This window comes from Saimiri boliviensis, chromosome 11 (assembly GCF_048565385.1).
Source record: "Saimiri boliviensis isolate mSaiBol1 chromosome 11, mSaiBol1.pri, whole genome shotgun sequence".
In the NCBI taxonomy this organism is placed as follows: Eukaryota; Metazoa; Chordata; class Mammalia; order Primates; family Cebidae; genus Saimiri; species Saimiri boliviensis.
Window position 1 is genome coordinate 36,498,315 of NC_133459.1, and position 22,064 is coordinate 36,520,378.

Consider the following 22,064-nt stretch of genomic DNA (forward strand, 5'->3'; position numbering starts at 1 on the left):
ATTCACTGTGGGGTTTTTGTTTGTTTGTTTATTTTTGTTTTTGTTTTTGACTGTCTAACTGGCTGACAACTCAATATATTCCAATAGGCTACTCTGGCTTGAAGCCAGGGCTGCTGGAGATCACACACTTTGAGGAACACTTTGGCTGATGTAAACATGGGGAGCTTAAGGGATTGTGTCCTGGACCACCAGAGGGTCGCTGGGACAGGGAGGGACATTGTACACTTACCCCATTACTAGGCAGTGCAGTCCAGCCCAGCTCAGCCTGGGAGGCTTTGGAATCCAGGAGGATGACTAAGGAGAGGGGAGAACAGAAATGTCAGAAATCAAGAATGTCAATTTAGCAGGAGAGTGGAATCCTTTGGTGAAGTCCCGTAAATTTGCTGAGGGAATGCAAAATGTGACAAATGATAGGGACAAGTTTTTCCCACTCCACAAATTCCCAGGAGGGGGTATGAATAGCTCAAATCCAGAGAGAGGTAGCCAAGTGATTAGGGAAGGAGCTTGTATTCAGTTCCTGGGGCTGCTGTTACACATTCCCACAAATTTAGTGGCTTAAAACAACACTTTTTTTTCTCTTACACTTCTGTAGGTCAGAAGCCCGAAGCCAGTTTCACTGGTCTAGAGTCAAGGTGTCAGCAGGACTGTTTTCTTTTGGAGGCTCTGAGGGGAGAATTCATGTCCTTGCCACCTTCAGTGTCTAGTGGCTGCCTGTAGTCCCTGGCTTATGGCCCCCTACTCCATCTTCAAATCACATCACTTTAATCTCTGCCTAGGTCACCATACTTCCTCCTCCTCTGACTCTTCCTGCACCCCTCATACAAGGATCATTGTGATTATTTGGCTCATCCAAATAATCTAAAATAATCTCTCCATCTCAAAAGATCATTAATCACATATGCAATGTATTTTTTGTCACTTAAGGTAACATTCATAGGTTCTAGAGATTAGGACATTGACATATTGGGGGTGAGGAGTCATTACTCAGCCTTCTACAGGGTCCATGGCAAATACTCTCAGGTTGGCTCTCAGATTGGGGATAGGAGTCAGTGACCCTCCCTAACCTTCTTAGGTTCCCAAAATTATAGCTAAGTGTCAATTAGAGGAAGAGAAAGTCAGTAGTGAATGTAGCAGAGGATTCCTGTATATACCCCCAAATCCACTCCCACTGAGGCATGAAGAATTTAACATTTTTAGTCTGACTCCCGGGGCCTCTGAGAAAATAATATGGAGAAATACTGCCAACAACTGGAGAAATAAAAATCTCTTCTCAGCCAGCCCTTTTCCCAGGGGCTGTCACTTACACTGCTTTTGAAAGAATGTCAGGGGTCCTTTTATGTATACCTCTATGACCCTTCCTACCAGTGAAGCTTGGAGTCCCTTTATTCCCCCAGGAGGCATCGGATCAGCAGTCTGCAACCTCTCAGCATGGATCACAGAAACTGGTTTGGGCAGCAAAGCCCGCAGACCGGAGACGGGAGGCCAGGACATCCCGGAATCTTGGAATATTATCCTCTGGAGCTTAAGCCAGGGGCTGCCCCACCAAAATGAGGGCCTCTCCAGAGGTGTCAGCGACCGTGGGCAGGACAGCCGACGATTTTCCGAGATCCGCGCAACTGAGGGCACATCGGAATTGCATACTGGAAGGCGTCAGCCACCCAGGGCCCCGACCAACCCCGCGGTCAGCGCCTCAGATTCCAGCTTCTCCGGATTCTGCACCTAGATATGACGGCTCTGGATTCAACTGAGCGTGTAGCTTCCCCAAATGCAGAATCAGAGGCAAGACGCGGGCTCTAGTATCGCCGACAGCCTCAAAGCCAGCAACGCGGAGCGCGCCTGGTAGACTACGCTCAGAATTCAGCACTGCGGACAGTTCCACGATCAGCACATCGGGCAGCGCCCGGGCCCAGCCCCCTCGACCAGCCTTCAGCATCAGGTTGGCCACGCTGTGGTCTCCTAGCCACTGTGGTCCGGGCTCCATCCCGTTTCCCCATACTCCGAGCTCATCTTCGCATCTCTCTGTCTCTACTCTCTTTATCTCCCCGCCCCCACACCTCCCACCTCCAATCACTCAGCTTGTCCATCTCGCCCGCCCCTGGACTGCCGCCTCTGGCTCCCGCGGTTTCTGGTCTCTTTCTTCCCCTGCCTCCCGGGTCTACAGCCCCCAAGCTCCTCAACGCCCCTCTCTTCGCTACTGCTTGGCCACATTTTTCTGCCTCTCCAGTTCTTTGCTGCCTGCTTGCTTCTAGCCCCAATACAGACCCTAGTCTCTCCAATGACTCCTTCCCCCAAAATCCCCGTCCCCAGCCCCCCTATCTTTTGGCATGCCAGGCTCCGAGCAGAGCCCACCAGTCTTCTCACCTTCCTCGGCGGTCCCAGGCCGCCAGGGTCCCAAAAGCACCGCGAGACAGAGCGGCATCCGGCAGAGGAACAGGAGCAGCGGGTGTGCACCGGCGCCGGTCTCCATGGTCCGCAGACCGAGCTGTCAGTGCGGCGGCGGCTCAAGCCGCGCCAGCCTAGCACCGCTAAGCAGTGCCCCCAGACCCCAGCGCCAGCTGGGGGCGGGGTCTCGCCGCTCACCATCATCCATGGGGACCAATCACTAGGCACCGCCGCGGGATGCCCACCAATCCTCGCCAGCAGAGGGTAGGTAGGTGGAGTTTCATAGGCCAGGGGTGGAACACCCAACTGGTGGGGAAAGGAAGGGGTCCCGCAGATCCCCAAACCGGGGTTGGGGGGGTAGCTCTGGGAGCTGACGGGGCTGCTGCGCGAGGGGGATGAGCTGGCGTCGGTGGCCCAGAGCGCTAAACCTTAGCTCCTCATTCCTGAGAAGTAGGCAACGTGGGTTTGGCTTAAGGAGGGGCGACTCTAGGGGAGGAGGCGGCACTTGCAGCCTCTGAGCTTGTCTGGAAGCTCCCTTGTTCCCAGGACTTGCGGGGGTTTTGAAGGCTTATGCCCTGACCCCAAGCTCTGGGGAGCTCTCCTATCTCCCTGCCCTAGGTCTGTTCCCGTGTCTGAGGCTCCTGGTGTCTCCTGGCTCATCCCTCCCCTTTCTCTTCCCGCCCTCATCACACACACACACACACACACACACACACACACACACACACACACACAGCGGCAGGAAGGAGGGGCCGAACCCGACCTCGGAGCTGTTCGGGAAAGGAGAGCAAAGTGAGGGACGGGGTCTTGCCCTACCAGCGCGGTTCCCAGTCTCGGAAACCATGTGGACGCCAGGATGGGGGCGGTGGTGGTTTTGCAAGAACGATCAGTTCCTCAGGTTCTTGCTTCTGCTGTCAAGACACAAGCAGCGCAGCGCACCTCACAGCCACCCCTGTCCTCAGTCTGGTCAGAGTCGGGGTTCCCCTCCGGTCACCCCACTCCGCCCACCCCAAGGGACTGGTGAACAGCACCGCGGCCAGGAATCCGAGACATCTGCGAGAGAGGCGGAGCAAAACTGGCAGAGTTCAGCCGGCGTTGAAGAAGCCGCAAGAACACATGGAACACGACCTCTGTCTAGTGAAGGTCATTTATGTGCAAGCTGAGGGTTTAACACTTTGGTGGTGGGAAGGGCTGGGGCCCACCAGGACGAGGGAGGCGGCTACTGAGCGCCACCATCTGGGCTGAACTTGAGGGGAGAAAGCTCCACCCACCTCGTGGCTTTTTCTGAGCTCTTTTCTTGGGGGACTCATCCCCTCTCTGTTTGGAAGCAAATATAGCCTGAGAAGCCCTGGGAGTGAGTGTGAGTCCTATGACTTACTTGGCCCCTGCGGTCTGAGTGTCTGTGCGTTTTGCGCATATGTATCCCTTGCCCCTCCACCCAGCCGTTCCTGGGCGCCATGCTCTGTGCTGCGGATGCCCTGGTGAACCACGCTGCCTCTGCCACAGTCCATACCTCTTTGAATGCCGAGGGTAAGGAGGATTCCTGGCGTCGTAGATCACTGGCCATTTACAAGCCGTTTTCATGTGCCATTTCTGTGTATGTGCATGTGTGTGTGAGTAAATGCACATTTGCTCACTCAGACATATTTGCTGGACAGCAGCAATAGGAGGAGTAGGTGGGGGGAATTGGTTTTTTTTACCTGCAGAAAGAAAGGTCATTAGCAAAGGCTGTGTGTCTTGGACACCGCAGGAGATAAGCCCGCTGAGGAAGCAGAAGGAAGTGTGGCAAATCTCCAGTCCTTAGAATCAGGCAGGACCTCTAAAACCAGACCTACCTGAGGAAGTGTTCTCACACTGCCACCTCCATTCCATCTTCATTCTCCTCACGCTCGATTTTTCCCCTCCCCCTCCCACCAGCTCTGGGAGATGGTATTTTTAGAAGCTGCTTAGAGACCCAGGACTCCTTTCATTTCAAAATGAGTCCTCACTACACCACCCCTCACTCCTCTTTAAAACCGGGTTCCATCCCCTTAGCAGGCTCTAAGGCACCAATCATGGCTTCTTCCTGAAGCTCCAGGGACTTCAGACCAGAGGTTCAGACCCCAGGGGCTAAAACAAAATACAGACTTCCTCTGAACCTGACAAGGATCTTTCAGAAACCAAACAGATGGGGGAAATTATCTGGGGAAATCTACATAGGATGCTCTGGCAAACACCTGACTGTTGGAGTCTGGTTTCCACCCTCTTCCGCCACACACACCTTCAGGCATCTGGGGGAAATTTCCAGATGGAGACCCTAGGAATAGGGGGAAAGAAGAGGAAGGAGTGAAATAATCCCTCCTTTTCCTCTGAGCAATTCATTTATAATAAAACCAGAACGGAGAAGCCCCAGTGAATGCAAATATATGCAAATCAGCTGGATCTTAATAAGAGTTGCTCTAAGGCGAACCCCGCTCTACCAGGAAGCTGCAGAACAGACAGCTCAGTGAAGAAATTCAGGAGGGCCTCAGAAGGAAACCAATCCACTGCTTATCTCGACCTTTAAGTGATGGGAGCCAGTTAACTAATGGCCGGGTTTAGGTTCCTCCCTGGAATAGCAATGGGGATTGGTGAGATTGTGGGCGGGGACAGAGAGGGGTATCTGTCTGTGGCATTAAACCCTCAGCCCTCGGGACAGCTTTGGGTTGCTTTCTGTCCATGGTGCTGAACCCAACGGAGTCTGAACACTCACTTGGACCTGGGACTTCTCTGCTGCTATGCTCTGATCCTTGGCAGGATCATAAAAAGTAAGTAGTCGTGTTGTATAATCTTAAAGGTTTACTCTGTTTAATTTTCAACATTAGTAAATTAAATGTTTTATGCTTCCTTTAAGAAAATACAGCGGTTGCATCTACTCCTTCAGCCTATAACACAAATCCTGTAATTCATGTCTCCAGGAGATAAGCAGCCTTCACTCCCTTATAGAAGAGTAAAGGAGCCTGGAACCCACCCAGACACATCTTATTTCCTCTTTTGCTTGTCTCAGACCTCTACTGAAGCAGGCTGGAAGGGATACTTCTCTCTACTTCTACCTCACTCTCCTCCAGGATCACGGGGAGGACACCTGTTAAGGCTGAGCAGCTTCACTAAACACTCAAAATAATAAAAAGTGATCTTCCAGGGAGCAGACCCAATGTTGCCACAACCTCTGTCTCCAAGTTACTGTAAGTTACAAATCTAGGTGCTGAGATTTGACCTCTTCCTTTTGCACAGATACAGAAAGTACATTAAGCCTGACTGGACATAAAAGATTACCTCCTCCATAAAGAAGTTTAAGATTGTGAATGGGTGTGGTGGCTCACACCTGTAATCCCAGCTTTAGGAGGCCGAGGTAGGAGGATCACGAGGGCAGGAGATCAAGACCATCCTGGCTAACACAGTGAAACCCCATCTCTACTAAAAATACAAAAAATAATCCCAGCTACTCGGGAGGCTGAAGCAGGAGAATCATTTGAAGCCGGGAAGTCAAGGTTGTGGTGAGCTGAGATTGTACCACTGCACTCTAGCCTGAGTGACAGAGCAAGACTCTGATTAAAAAAAAAAAAAAAAAGGTTAAGATTGTGTCAGAGGAATCAGGGTCAAGCCCTACTCTCAGGAAGAAGGATGAGGAGGGGCAAAGAGCAGTGGGAGCTTTATTGTTCAAAGGGTCAAAGGATCTTTTTTTTTTTTTTTTTTTTTTTTTTTGAGACAGTATCTCACTCTGTTGCCCTGGCTGGAATGCAGTGGCCTGATCTTGGTTCACTGCAACCTCTGTCTCCCAGGTTCAAGCAATTCTCCTGCCTCAGCCTCCCAAGTAACTGGGACTACAGGTGCACACCACCACACCTGGCTAATTTTGTATTTTTAGTAGAGACAGGGTTTCACCATGTTGGTCCGGCTGGCCTCTTAACTCCTGACCTCAAGTGATCTACCCGCCTCAGCCTCCCAAAGTGCTAAGATTACAGGTGTGAGCCACTACACCTGGCCTAAACTGCATTTTTCTTAGATAAAGGAAACAAAGCATTTAATTTACTAATTTTGAAAATTAAGCAGAGAAAACTTTTAAGATTATGAAACACAACTACTTACACTTTATGAGCCTCCATTTCTTTCTCTGTAAAATAGGAACAAAAACGTTTTTCAGAGCTATTGTGAGGTCAGAATATAATTTTTACATATGGCCCAGAAATGTGCTTGGCAAAAAGCTCTGGTATATATTGTTATTCAACTCCATGGTCAATTAAGGTAAACCAAAAAAAAAAAAAAAAAAAAAAAAAAAGAAAGAAAGAAAGAAAGAAAGAAAAAGGAAAAGAAGGCCGAGCATGGTGGCTCATGCCTGTAATCCCAGTACGTTGGGAGGCTAAGGCAGGTGGATCGCCTGAGGTCAGGAGTTTGAGACCAGTCTGGTCAACATGGTGAAACACTGTCTCTACTGAAAATACAAAATTAGCTGGATGTGGTGCTGTGTGCCTGTAATCCCAGCTACTTGGGAGGCTGAGGCAGGAGAAGTGCTTGAACTTGGGAGGGGGAGGTTGCAGTGAGCCAAGATTGCACCGTTGCATTCCAGCCTGGGCAAAAAAGAGAGAAACTCCAGCAAAAAAAAAAAAAAAGAAAAGAAAAAGAACGAAATGAAAGGAAGGGAAGGGAAGAGAAGGGGAGGGGAGGGGAGGGGCAGGGAAGAGAGGAAAAGGGAGGGGAGGGGAGGGGAGGGGAGGGGAAAGGGGGAGGGGAAGGGAGGAGAGGGGAAGGGGAGAGGGAAGGGGAGTGGAAGGGAGGGGAAGGGAGGGGAGGGGAGGGGAGGGGAGGGGAGGGGAGGGGAGAAGAAAGAAGAAAGAAAGAGGGCCAAACATGGTGGCTCACGTGGGCAGATCACCTGAGGTCGGGAGTTCAAGACCAGCCTGACCAATATGGTGAAACCCCATCTTTAAAAAGAAAGAAGAAGAAGAAGAAGAAGAAGAAGAAGAAGAAGAAGAAGAAGAAGAAGAAGAAGAAGAAGAAGAAGAAGAAGAAGAAGAAGGAAGGAAGAAGAAGAAGAAGAAGAAGAAGAAGAAGAAGAAGAAGAAGAAGAAGAAGAAGAAGAAGAAAAAGAAAGAAAGAAAGAAAGAAAGAAAGAGAGAGAGAGAAAAAAGAAAACAAGGGATAGAGGAAAGATAAGTGGTGACGGAGGAAGAAAGAAAGATATATATAAATTAAAAAGAGAGAGTCATAGAGGAAAAGACAGAATAAGGGACAAAGAGACAGCTGGTTGAGATTAATGTGGCTAGAAACACAGGAGTCTGAAAGAAATGTGCTTGAAGAGACAGAGGTGTCATCAGGGCAGGCTGGCTGGCCAGCTGCCAAATGGCATCAGAAATGACATTTACCTTGGTGAATTCATCATGGTCCAGGCTTATGAACTTGACTTTAGCAGCATTAAGAGAGAATCTATCTGTTGGGGGGATGGAAAGTAGATCCTACTAACCCAGCTCCTATCCTGCTATCTGAGCCAGAGAACCAATGTATTAATTTATGATGAGAAATGGAACTGCCAAGGGGGCCAGAATGCTCACAATGCCATGTCCAGCACATTCTTTCCCTGTAGGAAAATATGCACAGAAAGCCACTTTATGATGTGAAAACAGCTTTGAGAGTGGGAGGGGAGGGCGGTGAATAGTTTAAATATTTGATGGCATCAGACTCTGATAGCCTTGTGCCTCCAAATCCCCAGAAGGGATAAACCTGCTACTGGCACCTGAGTAACTGTAGGGGCCAGGGCTGGCGCTAGAATATACAAATATGTGCTTCTCTGACCCTCTCTCTCTCTCTTTCTCCCTAATACATATACACTACACACACATGCACACATACATGTATTTGTGTACATTTTGGAGACAGGCACTCTATTGCCCAGGCTAGACTGCAGTGATATGATCATAGCTCACTGTAGCTTCAACCTCCTGGGCTCAAGCAATCCTCCAACCTCTTGAGTAGCTAGGATTACAGGCACACACAACCATGCCCATAATTCTTTTTATTTTTTTCTTTCATAGAGACAGGGTATCACTATGTTGCCCAGACTGGTTTCAAAGTCCGGTCTAAAGTGATTGTCCTGCCTCGACCTCCCGAAGTGCTGGGATTACAGGTGTGAGCCCCCATATCCAGCCTTCTGATTCTATATTTTTATTCTAGCTCTATTTCTGAGAAGCCCATTTTCAGATTGAGGTCCTTTTATATTTAAATCATCAAAGTAATATAAACTAATGAAAATCGTAAAAGTAAAAAGATCCATCATTTCCACTCCAGATAGTCCCCTCCCGAAATTTATATCCTGTTAACAGATTGATATTTACGATTCCTGATATTTTCTACACACACACACACAACTTGACAGAAAATTAATTAATAACAGTGTGGAAAACACTGTTGATTATTTACACAATACCCTTCCCCTCTCATATTTTATATTGCTGACAGAGTCCCAATTTTATTTGAATGTTCTTCTACTGTAGTTGTTTGCTAGGAAAAAATGATCCTCTCTCCAAGTTCAGGGATAAATAAATTGCTATTTGCTAATCATTTTCATCCCATTCCATGTAGTGTGTGATTACAACTCTGCCCTTCTGAATTAGAAATTATAGAAAAGGCTTTCACTCCTAATAAGCAGAGATGGATGACAGGCAATATTCCACTTCTTCTCTGGATGTCATGTCTGCTTTTGATACCTGGAGTTGCTGCAGCCATTACAACATCATGAAGGGGGATATCTCAACATTGTCAGTTAAGATTTTTCAGTTGTGTGTAACAGGAAACCAAATAAAACTGGCTTAAACAGAAATGAGCTTTTATTGGCTGATATAATTGAATGGGAGTAGATCTGCCTCGAACAGTAAGATTTTGCATTGGAATTGTGGTAGAGTGCACAATTACCGAACCTGGGTACTCCAAAAGGGAATGCAATTGAAATCCTAGAATTGAAAAATGTAATAATTGAATTTAATATGGTAGATGGATCTGATAGCAGGTTAGATACAGCTAATTCCAGCATTAATGGTGTGGAATAGTTTCAGCATAAAATATCCAGATGGAAGTGTGGGAAGAAAGAAAATAAGTGAAAATACAGATAAGAGAGAAAGAGACATATGGGACATGGCAAAAAGGCCTAAATACATGGAATTAGAGTCCTGGAAAGAGAAGAAAGAGAGAATAGGAAAGAAGTACTATTTGAAAAAGGAGTAGTTGAAATTTTTCCAAAATTGCTGAAAGATACCAAGATACATACTCAAGAAGCACTATCAATCCCAAGCAGAATAAATGCAAATAAAACATTTCTTTTTTGAGACAGAGTCTTGCTCTGTCACCCATACTGGAAGTTCAGTGGTGTGATCTTGGCTCACTGCAACCTCTGCCTCCCAGGTTTGAGCGATCCTCCTGCCTTAGCCTCCTGAGTATCACAAAAATAGCACACAGTGATTACAGGCATGAGCCACCATGCTTGACTGAAAACCACATTTAAGCACTTCACAATAAAATGGCTTAAAACCGAAGACAAAGAAAAATATATTAAAAGCAATTAGAGAGAGAGAGGGAGAGAGAGAGAGAGAGAGAGAGAGAGAGAGAGAGAGAGAGAGAGATTACCTTGAAAGGAACAACATTAAGACTGACAATGGCCAGGTGCAGTGGCTTATGCCTGTAATCAGCACTCTGGGAGGCTAAGGCAGGCAGATCACCTGAGGTCAGGAGTTCAAGACCAGCCTGGCCAACATGGTGAAACCCCATCTCCACTAAAATACAAAAATTATCCAGGCATGGTGGCATACACCTGTAGTCACAGCTACTTGGGAGGCTGAGGAAGATCGCTTGAACCTGGGAGACAGAGGTTGCAGTGAGCCAAGATTGCACCACTGCACTCCAGCCTGGGTGATAGAATAAGACTCTGTCAAAAAAAAAAAAAAAAAAAAAGATAACTTTGGCTAGGCGTGGTAGTTCAAGCCTGTAATCCCAGCACTTTGGAAGGCCACAGCAGGAGGATCACTTGAGGCCAGGAGTTCAAAACCAGCCTAGGCAATATAGTGAGACCCCCATCTCTAAAAAAATACAAAAATTAGCCTGGCATGATGGTGTGCACCTGTAGTCCCATCTACTCAGGAAGCTGCAGTGGGAGGTCACTTGATCCCCACAGGTTAAGGCTACAGTGAGCTAGGATTGCACCACTGCACTCCAGCCTGGGCAACAGAGCAAGACTGCCCCAATTTTTTGAAAAAAGGACTGAGGCTGGGCACAGTGGCTCATCCCTGTAACCTCAGCAGTTTGAGAGGCTGAGACGGGAGGATCACTTGAGCCCAGCCATTTGAGACAAGCCTGGGCAACATGGGGAAATCCCATCTCCACTAAAAATAGAAAAATGAGCCAAGCATAGTGTCATGCACCTGTTGTCCTAGCTATTCAGAAGGCTAGGAACAGAGGAGAATCATTTGAGCCTGGGAGTTCAAGGCTATAGTGAGCTGTGATCATGCCACTGCACTCCAGACTGGGAGACAGAATGAGAAAATAAATATCTCAAAAATAAAATAAAATAAAATGAAAAGACTGACAACTGACTCTTTCATATAAATGATAAAATCCAGAAGATGATGGAATGGCATCTTTGAAGTGCTAAAAGAAAATCATAACCTAAAACTCTATACTCAGTAAAAATACTCCAAAAATGAAAGTACAATAAATATGTTTTCAGACTGTCAAAATTCTTCTCCACAGATCCACACTAAAGAAATATTAAAGGGAATTTTTTAAAAGAAACTCAAAAGGAATTATGAACATCCAGGAAAAAAATAAGATCAAAAGAAAGTAAATATGTGGGTAAAAATAAATGAACAATAAGTGTGTAAAGTGATAATGTCATGTGATGTTCTACATGCACACAGAATGAAAACACATCACAAAAATAGCACACAGTGTGGGAGCAAATAAATGGAGGTAAAGTATTTTAAGGTACTTGCATTGTCTATGAAGCGGTAAAAGAATTAATTTATATTAAACTTTAGCAAGTGAAGGATGCATGCAGTAATTACCATGGTAATCATGGAAAAATAGTAACAAAAATATGTTACTAACAAGCTAATGTAGAAACATTTGGAATAATAAAAATAATCAAAAAAGATTTAGAAGAGAGGAAAAAAGGAACATCGAATGTGTGGGAGAGTTAGAATACAAATACTATGATATCTTGAAACTCAGATGTATAAATAACTATTTTAAATACAAATGGACTAAATATTCCTATTTAAAAACAAAGATTGGGCCGGGTACTGTGGCTTACACCTGTAATCCCAGCACTCTGGGAGGTTGAGGCAGGAGGGTGGCTTGAGCCTAGGTGGTAGAGACCAGCCTGGACAACATGGCGAAATCTTGTGTCTACAAAAGAATACAAAAATTAGCTAGGCATGGTGATGCACACCTGTGTCCCCAGCTACTTGAATTGCTGAGGTGGGAAGATCACTTGAGCCTGGGAGGTTGAGGCTGCAGTGAGCCATGATTGTGTCACTGCACTCCAGCCTGGGTGACAGAGTGAAACCCTGTCTCAAAAAATAAAATAGGGGCCAGGTATGGTGGCTCATGCCTATGATCCCAGCACTTTGGGAGGCTGAGGCGGGCAGATCATGAGGTCAAGAGATCGAGATCATCCTGTCTAAGGCCCTGAAAACCCACTTCTACTAAAAATACAAAAAATTAGCCAGGTGTGGTGGCACGCACCTGTGGTCTCAGCTACTGGGGAGGCTGAGGTAGGAGGTGGTTGGACCTGGAAGGCGGAGGTCGTGGTGAGCAGAGATTGCGCCACTGCACTCCAGCCTGGGTGACAGAGTGACACTTCACCTCAAAAAAATAAAAATAAAAATAAAATAAAATAAAATAAAACTAAGATTGTCAGATTGAGTTTCTAATTTACTTATTATTTTTATTTTTTAGTATTAAAAAAATTTCTTAGAGACGGGATCTTGTTCTGTTGCCCAGACTGGAATGCAGTGTTCAAGCAATCCACCCACCTCAGCCTCCAAAGTAGCTAGGACTACAGGCATGTACCACTACACCTGGATGATTAAAAAAAAAAAAATTGTAGAGTCCGGGTTTTGCTATGTTGTCCAGGCTGGTCTTGAACTGCTGGCCTCAAGCAATCCTCCTGCCTCAGCCTCCCAAAGCACTGGAATTGCAGGGAAGAGCCACCATTGCCAGCCCAGACTGGTTTTTGTGTTTTGTTTTGTTTTGTTTTGTGTCTAAAGCAAGGTCTCATTCTGCCACCTAGGCTGGAGTTCAGCGGTATGATCACAGCTCACTGCAACCTCTGCCTCCTGGATTTGAGTAATCCTCTCATCTCAGTCTCCTAAGTAGCTGGGACTGCAGGCATATTCCATCATGCTCAGCTAATTTTTGTATTACTTTTTTTAGTAGAGATAAAGGTTCACCATGTTGCCCAGGCTGGTCTTGAACTCCTGAGCTCAAGTGGTCCACCTGCCTCAGCCTCTCAAAGTACTGGAATTATAGGGAAGAGTCATCATGGCCAGTCCAGATTGATTTGTTTGTTTGTTTGTTTGTTTTTTGAGATAAGGTCTCATTCTGTCACCCAGGCTGGAGTTCAGTGGCATGATCACAGCTCACTGCAACCTCTGCCTCCTGGACTTGACTGATCATCACACCTCAGTCTCTTAAGTAGCTGGGACTACAGGTATATGCCATCATGACAGCTAATTTTTGTATTTGTCTTTTTTTGGTAGAGACGAGGTTTCACCAAGTTGCCCAGGCTGCTCTTGAACTCCTGAGCTTATGTGATCCATCTGCCTCAGCCTCCCAAAGTGCGGGATTTTAGGCATGAGCCGCCACACCTGGCCCAGATTGGGTTTTAAACAGCGACTTTATACGGCTTTAAAAAACTTCCACATAAGGATACAGATACGCTAAAGCAAAGGTTGCAAACAAACAAATAGTATAGTATGTGCAAACAGTATATAATACAAACAGTAACTAAAAGAAAATCAGTATCTTTAAACTAACACTGTATAATTTTTTTTTTTTTTTTTTTTTGAGACCAAGTCTTGCTCTGTCTTGCAGGCTGGAGTGCAATGATGTGACCTCATTCACTGCAACCTCTGCCTCTCGGGTTCAAGTGATTTTCCTGCCTCAGCCTCCCAAGTAGCTGAGATTACACCATGCCTAGCTAATTTTGTATTTTAGAGACAGGGTTTCTCCATTTTGCTCAGGCTGGTCTCAAACTCCTGACCTCAGGTGATCCACCTGCCTCAGCCTCCCAGAGTGTTAGGATTACAGGTGTGAGCCACTGTCTTCAGCCTTCTTTTTTCTTTTCTTTCTTTCTTTCTTTTTCTTTTCTTTTTTTTTTTTTTTTTTTTTTGAAACAGAGTCTTGCTCTGTTGTGCAGGCTGGAGTACAGTGGGATGATCTTAGCTCACTGCAACCTCTGCCTCCTGGGTTCAAGCAATTCTTCTGTCTCAGCCTCCTGAGTAACTGGGATTACAGGTGTGCACCACCATGCCTGGCTAATTGTTTGTATTTTTAGTAGAGACTGCCACCAACCAGAACTGCAAGGTGCTGGCTGTCTACCAGGGGCATGAGCAGTTGACAGAAAATTACAGGAGGCTGGCCAGTGATCTCCTGGAGTGGAGTCAGCACACCAGCCCCTGGCTGGAGTACCCCATCCCCCAAAAGACCTTCTGGGAGATGCAGCAGAAGTCTTTCGTGACTACTGGTGCATCCACAAGCTCTCCAAGTTGCAGGAGAGAGGCCAGCTGGAAATCACCTTCAACATGCCACAGACCAAGCTATACCTAAGCAACCAGCCCACCTTCATGCACTCAGAGTAAGATGGTCTCGAAGATCAACAGTGGCGGGCAGCACCTGGAGCAGGCCAAGAAGGGACATGAGGAGTTGCTGCTGAATGAGATCCACAGGCTGGAGCATCTCAACCACTTGGCTGAGAAGTTCCAGCAGAAGGCCTGCATCCATGAGGCCTGGACCGATGAGAAGGAAGCCATGCCTAAGCAGCGGGACTATGAGACAGCCACCCTATCAGACATCAAAGCCCTTACCCACAACCATGAAGCCTTCGAGAGTGATCTGGCCATACACCAGGACTTGGTGGAGCTGATCGAGGCTCTGAGAGTGGAAAAAACTCTAACTGTTTTTCCTCTGCTCTCACACAACCCAGAATGCTTCTGTGACCAAATGTGTGAGGTTTTTCCCCACCCACTGAACAAGCAATCAAATCTGCAGCAGACACCAGCTGGTTGTCCTCCAGTTCACTTCAATTCTAGCATTCTCTACCTGGAGATAGTGTCAGATCCCACAGGGTAAGGGCTCAGTCGTATGAGACTGCCTCCACTTCAGATGCTAATCACAAGCCCAATTATTTTTGCCTGTGCTTCAGACCAAGTGGCTATGAATTGGGGTTCCTGCTACCTCCTCCTTGGATTCCATTAATTTGTTAGAGCAGCTCACAAAGCTCAGAAAAACACTTTACTTAAATTGGCTTGTTTATTATACAGGATATTACAAAAGATACAGATGAAGAGATGCCTAGGGCAGTGTGTGGGAAAGAGGACTTGGAGATTCCATGCCCTCTCTGGGGTTGACATCCTTCAGGAACCTCCATGTGTTCAGCCCTCCAGAAGCTCTGTGAACCCTGTCCTTCTGGGGTTTTATGGAGGCTTTATTATATGGGCATCATTGATTAAACCACTGGCTATTGCTGATCAACTTAATCTTCAGTCACTCTTCCATTCTCAGGGGTTGGGTGGTGGAGCTGAAAGTCCCAACCCTCTAATTATGCCTTGGTCTTTCTGGTGACCAGCCTCCATCCTGAAGACCATCAACTCGTCAGCATACAAAAGGACGTGGTTTCGGAAATTCTAATGATTTTTATGCCAGGAAACAGGATTGAAGACCAAATATATATTTCACAATATCATAGAGGACATTTCCCAGGAACTCAATGAGCTGGATTACTATGACTCCCACAATGCCAATGCCCAATGCCAGAAGATCTGCGAGCAGTGGGAAGCCCTGGGCTCTCTGACCCACGGTCACAGGGAAGCTCTGGAGAGAATGAAGATGCAGCTGGAGGCCACTGATTATCTGCGCCTGGAGTATGCCAAGTGGGCAGCACCTTCTAAAACTGGATGGAGAGCGCCATGGAGGAGCTCCAGGACATGCTCATCATCTACACCACCAAGAAGATCCAGGGCCTGATCTCAGCCCACAGCCAAAAGTTGACCCTGCCAGATACTGACAGGGAGAAAAAGGCTAACCTGGCCATCCACAAGGAGGCCCAGAGGATCATAGAGAGCGCATGTTGATATTCACTCAGGGTGGCTGATGAGATATTAACTATCAGGAAAAGTTATAGATTGTGATCTCAAACCTTTTGGAAGGCCAAAAGGTTTTATTGAGGCATGCTGAAGGCAGCTGCCTCATTAACATTAGCATAGGAAAGAGAGGTGATCAAATCCCTTTCAAGTTTAAGTCTGCTTACTCCACATCCCTTTGTCTCCACTCTGTGTAATAATGTAAATTTTGTGCTGGGTGGTCCTCTCAGGGGAAGATCAAAGGGGAATTACTTGTTAATAGTATTTACTCTGGGCCCTGGAACCTAAAGCTTTTATCAGTAGTAAAACCATTCTCTTAACCATGTTAATTATCCACAAATGTGTTAACTTAGAACCTTTATTGTAAAGTCTATGGAATAAAAGTGTGGGTGGACAGAGGGTCTTGGTTGATTGGTTGCATTTCACCTCTGAAAGCAGCCAACGGCCATCCCTAGCCCACTTGTATCACTGTAATGGTGTGAGAGTGCATTCATTCATCTGTCGTTAAGTCAGGGTCTGCAAGCCAGACTTCAGCAGGTGGTGGTCCACGTTTCAAGCAAACATACCAAGCTGTCAGGCAGCAACCCCTACATCATTGTCACCCCACCACCACCCCAACCAGATCATCCACTCCCAGTGGGCAAAGGTGCAGCAGCTGGTGCCAAAGCAGGATTATGCCCTTCTGAAGGAGCAGAGCAAGCAGCAGTCCAATGAGCACCTTCACCACCAGTTCTCCCCAGTGTCATGGGGCCCTGGATCCAGACCAAGATGGAGGAAATTGGGTACATCTGCATCAAGATGAAGGGGACCCTGGAGGACCAGCTAAACCTAAAGCAATACGAGCAAAGCATCATGGACCACAAGCTGAACCTGTACCGGCTGAAGCAGAGCCCCAGCTCCTCCAGGAGGGCTTCATCTTCAACAACAAGCATATCAGCTACAAGGTGGAACACATCCGCATGGGCTGGGAGCAGCTGCTTACCAACCATTGCCCACACCATCAGTGAGGTCAAGAACCAGATCCTCACCTACGACACCAAGGGCATTGGCCAGGAGCAGACGCAAGAGTTTCAAGTGTCCTCCAGCCACATTGGCAACAGCCATGGCAGGGTGCTGGGGCTGAAGGAATTCAAGGCCTGCTTCATCAGTTTGGGCTATGACGTGGAGGATAACAGCAGAGCAATGCTGAGTTCAACTGCATCATGAGTGTGGTTGACCCTAACCATAGCAGCCTTGTGGCCTCCCAAGATTTCATCCACTTCAGGCCTTGGGAGACCACCAACATAGACACAGCCAGGTCGTTGCCTCCTTCAAGGTCCTGGCAGGGGACAAGAACTTCATCAGGACTGAGGAGCTGCAGAGAGAGGTGCCCCTGACCAGGCCAGTACTGCCTTATCCACCTGGCACCACAATGAGTCCCCAGTGCCGTGCCTGGTGCCCTTGCCTACAAATCCTTCTCTATAGCTCCATACAGTGAGAGTGACTATGAGGCCCTTGGTGAGACTCAGATCAAACACTCCTCCTCATGGCCTCTGGTAGGAGCTGGGAGAGCCCTTTTCCCCCTTCCCATGGTGTGGGCCTCTACAGTAGCCATTCCTCTGAGTCTGTATCTTTGTGAAGCACTCTGTCAGTCCTTTTGGGGGGTGAGTGGGGAAGGACAGGTAGGCTCTCTTCTCTTTGTTGGTTGGTCAGGAGATTCTCTCCTACCCACCTACACACACACACACACACACACACACACACACACACACACACACAGTAGAGGTAAGCAAGACACTTGAGGTTAGTGTTTCTGGTCTGGTAAATATATGAGGGGTCTTCATTCTTATTATTTATTTATTTTTTATATTGAGAATGGGGTCTTGCTATGTTGTCCAGATAGGTCAACTATCCTCTTGCCTCTGCTTCCCTATGTGCTGGGATTACAGGCATGAGCCATGGTGCCCAGCTGAGGGGTCTCCAAAAAGTTAACAGAAAATGCATATTACAGGCCAGGTGCAGTGTCTCACATCTGGGGCAAGAGGACCATTTGAGCCCTGGAGTTCAAGACCAGCCCAGGTAACATAGCGAGACTTTACCTTAAGAAAAAAGAAAGAAGAAGAAAGAAAAAGCAAGAAAGAGAGAGAGGGGGAGAGAGAAAGGAAGAAAGTGAGAGAGAGAGAAGAAAGAAAAAAGAGAAAGAAAGAGAAAGAAACAAGAAGAAAGAAAGAAATGAAGGAAGGAAGGAAAGAAGGGGAAAGAAAGAAGGAAGGAAGGAAGGAAGGAAGGAAGGAAGGAAGGAAGGAAGGAAGGAAGGAAGGAAGGAAGACATTATCACATACTATGAAAAAATTCTGCATGGATTGCACCAAAATGAACTGGTACTAACCTGTTACAATATGTCTGAACAGGATCTACTTTGAGGCACTAAAAAGGATAAGACATCAATTTGAAAAGAGCCCTTATCAGAGCAACATGAATTATGTTAAAATTGAAGAAAGAACAAACACCACATTTATGGTGAAGCTTGGGTGAAAGAATGATGAAATTACTGAAGCTTTACAAAAATTTGTAGGGGTAATGCCTGATATGGTTTGGATCTGTGTCTCCACCCAAATCTCATGTTGAGTTGTAATCCCTGGTGTTGGAGGTGGGGCCTGGTGGGAAGTAATTGGATCATGGGGGTGGATTTCTCATTAATGGTTTAGTACCAACCCCTCGGTGCTATCTTGCAATAGTTAGTGAGTTCTGGTAAGATCTGGTTGTTTAAAAGTGTAGCACCTTCTCCCCAACTTGGCTCTGCTTTTGACTATGTGACATATCTACTCCCCCCTCAACTTCCACCATGATTGTAAGTTTCCTGAAGCCTCCCTAGAGGCTAAGCAGATGCCAGCATCATGCCTCCTGTTCAGCCTGCACAACTGTGAGCCAATTAAACCTCTTTTCATTATAAATTCCCCAGTCTCAGGTACTTCTTTATAGCAGTGTGAGAATGGATTAATACAATGCCCCAGAAAAATCAGCAGTTTACAAATGGATAGCTGTTTTTTGTTGTTTTGTTTTGTTCTGTTTTGAGACAGAGTCTGGATCTGTCGCCCAGGCTGGAGTGGAGTTGTGCCATCTTGGCTCACTGCAACCTCTGCCTCCCAGGTTCAAGAGATTCTCCTGCCTTAGCCTCCCAAGTAGCTGGAATACAGGCATGTGCCACTATGCCTGGATGATTTTTGTATTTTTTTTTAGTAGAGATGGGGTTTCACCATGTTAGCCAGGCTGCTCTTGAACTCCTGACCTCCAGCAATCCACCTGCCTCGGCCTTCCAAAGTGCTGAGATTACAGGCATGAGCCACCACACGCAGCAGCAGCTGGTTTTAAGAAGGGATGAGATGATGTTGTAGATGAGGCCTACAGCAGCCAATCATCTACATCAACTTTCCAGGAAAATTTTCATCTCATTTGTGTTCTAATTGAAGAGGACCAACAATTAACAGCACAAACAATAGCGAACACCATAGGCAACCCAATTGGTTCAGCTTACACAATTCCAACTAAAAATTAAAGTTGTGGAATCTTTCCTCTCAACGGGTGCCAAAACCACTGTGCCCAGATCAGCTGCAGACAAAAGCAGAGCTTTCAACGCAAATTTTAAACAAATGGGATGAAGATTCTGAAGCATGTATTTGAAGAATTGTAACAGGAGATAAAACATGGCTTTACCAGTACAATCCTGAAGACAAAGCACAATCAAAGCAATGGCTACCGAGAGGAGGAAGTGTCCAGCCAAACCAAAAGTGGACCTGTCAAGAGCAAGGTCATGGCATCCATTTTTGGGAAGATGCTCAAAGCATTTTGCTTGTTGACTTTCTAGAGGGCCAAAAACTAATACTATCTACTTATTATGAGAGTGTTTTGATAAAATTAGCCAAAGCTTTAGTAGAAAAACACTCAAGAGAGCTTCACCAGAGAGTCTTTCTCTACCACAACAATGCTACTCCCCATTCCTCTTCATCGAACAGGGGCAATTTTGTGGGAGTTTTGATGGGAAATCATTAGACATCCACCTTGCAGTGCTGACTTGGCTCCTCTGGACTTCTTTCTGTTTCCTAACTTTAAAAAATCTGTAAAGGGCACCCATTTTCTTCAGGTAATCATGTTAAAGACTGCACTGACCTGGTCACTTTCCCAGGATCCTCTGTCTTTAGTGGTGGACTAAATGGCTGGTATCATTATTTTCAAAAGTTTCCTGATCTTGATGAAGCTTACAAAGTTTGTATTTTTTATTTCTACCTTTTAATTCCATTTTTCCATAAACTTTTGGAAATTCCCTCGTATCTGATGTGGTGGTGTTTTTTAACCTATGTGGAGGAACGGTGGATCCCTACAGTAAAACAGCTTCCCTCTATGTCCTGGGGATGCCCCTCCACACCCAAGTCTATTCCTTTGTCCTTGAGGTCCTTTCAAGGCCTCTCACATCCAAGCCAAAGCCCCATGTTCCTTGTCCAGAAACCACCTGGAGGAAGGTTCCAGCAGAGGATGCCACAGCTACCCGACATGACCAAGGACTCCATCCAGCTCACTTCTTCTTCCTCTCCCCGACTCAAGATTGCCAGGAGATGAGAAGCCCTGGCTAAGCACCCTGCTTTTTGCAGCAAAGGACCACCAAGCCCCTCACCCCTATTCCAGCCAGTCCTGCCCTTGCTTTGTCTGAACCATGAGTCTCAGATTTTCTAAGGACCAAAAAAGAAAAAGAATAAAAGAAAGAAACCATAAAAAAAAAAACAGCAAAAACAAAAAAATATATATTAAAAAAAAACTTCTGGAGGCCAGGCCTGGTGGCTCATGCCTGTAATCTCAGCACTTTGGGAGACTGAGGCGAGTGGATCACCTGAGGTCAGGAGTTCGAGACCAGCCTGGCCAACATGGTGAAACCCTGCCTCTACTAATAATACAAAAATTAGCCAGGGGTGATGGTGGTGTGCTCTTGTAATCCCAGCTACTAGGGAGGCTGAGGCAGGAGAATCACTTGAACCCAGGAGGCAGAGGTTGTGACGAGCTGAGATGATGCCATTGCACTGCAGCCTGGACAACAAGAGTGAAACTTCATCTCTAAAAAAATAAAAAAACTTTGGAAAATGAATTTAAAACTTTCAGAGAAGGCCGGGCGCGGTGGCTCAAGCCTGTAATCCCAGCACTTTGGGAGGCTGAGGCGGGTGGATCACGAGGTCAAGAGATCAAAACCATCCTGGTCAACATGGTGAAACCACGTCTCTCCTAATAAAAATACAAAAAATTAGCTGGGCATGGTGGCGCGTGCCTGTAATCCCAGCTACTCAGGAGGCTGAGGCAGGAGAATTGCCTGAACCCAGGAGGCGGAGGTTGCGGTGAGCCGAGATCGCGCCATTGCACTCCGAGCCAGTAACAAGAGCAAAACTCCGTCTCAAAAAAAAAAAAAGAAAAAAGAAAAAAAGAAAAAAAAAACTTTCAGAGAATTACTATTTATTTTATCAACTTATAGACTTACTATATAAATATACATTCTCCTAGCAAGAACGACAAAAAAGAACTATTCAAACCAACTCAGGAGAAGGAGAGCGGAGTCATTTTGGGGACAAAAACACCTCCCAAGAATGAACTGGGCAGCCTGGTGGGACTCGAAGCTGGGTCTGGAAGCTCTCTGATACTGAGGCAGCTGCTCTCTCCTTTTAAAAAGAGTCTTTTGCTCATTCTCTTTTTCTCTTTCCTCCCTGGATCCAGTGCTGTCAGGGTTCTTCTTAAAGCATAGATGCCACATTTTCCTCTTTGCAGACAGACTGCTTGCTTCAACCTGCTCCGAGCATCTACCCCTCATCCGTCTGCGCCACCCATGATGTCGGCTTGTCACGGTGTCGACTCTGGCTTCTGCTGTGGCCCTCACTCTGAATGATCTTTCAACTCACCTCCCACATCTAAATTTTGGCAAATTCTTGGGGGTAGAATCTAATTGCTCAGCTTGGGTCAGATGTCTGTTACTGGTCCAAAAGGCTGTGGTTGAGGGGACAGTGTCATCTGGCACGAAGATGGTAACTTAAGCAGGGAGATGTGAATGGCCAGGTATCCCAAGTCGTTTCTTCTATTTTGTTCCACTGCTTCAGACCAGGCAGTGCAAATGGCCTTGCCAGAGGTCTTCGCTGCCCAAGTAGCTGCTCTGGTCATTGCGACATTATATGTAAACCCTATGAAGGTGTAAAGCTTGTTGCCTTGTTCATCACTAGGTCTTCAGTGCCTACAACTATGGCTGGCATATAGCATGCACTTAATCAATATGCATTGAATGAGTGAATGACTGAAAATTTGATAACATGA

General features: G+C 46.4%; 1 protein-coding gene and 1 pseudogene across 4 annotated transcripts in view; one reads left to right on the plus strand and one right to left on the minus strand.

The window, feature by feature from the left end:
* The window catches only part of EPHA10 (EPH receptor A10), a 44,325-nt gene extending 41,781 nt beyond the window's left edge, over positions 1 to 2,544 (minus strand). For all 4 annotated transcript variants that reach the window (XM_039474606.2, XM_074380537.1, XM_074380538.1 and 1 more), the window contains exons 1-2: positions 2,362 to 2,544; positions 230 to 294 (exon numbers count right to left, since the gene is read on the minus strand). In XM_039474606.2, coding sequence (XP_039330540.1) covers positions 230 to 294; positions 2,362 to 2,467 — 171 coding nt within the window. In that variant the 5' untranslated portion in view covers positions 2,468 to 2,544. The remainder of the gene's footprint in view (positions 1 to 229; positions 295 to 2,361) is intronic.
* Positions 2,545 to 4,981: 2,437 nt separating this feature from the next.
* LOC101037528 (alpha-actinin-4-like) lies at positions 4,982 to 21,641 on the plus strand (annotated as a pseudogene).
* The last annotated feature ends 423 nt before the right edge of the window (positions 21,642 to 22,064 follow it).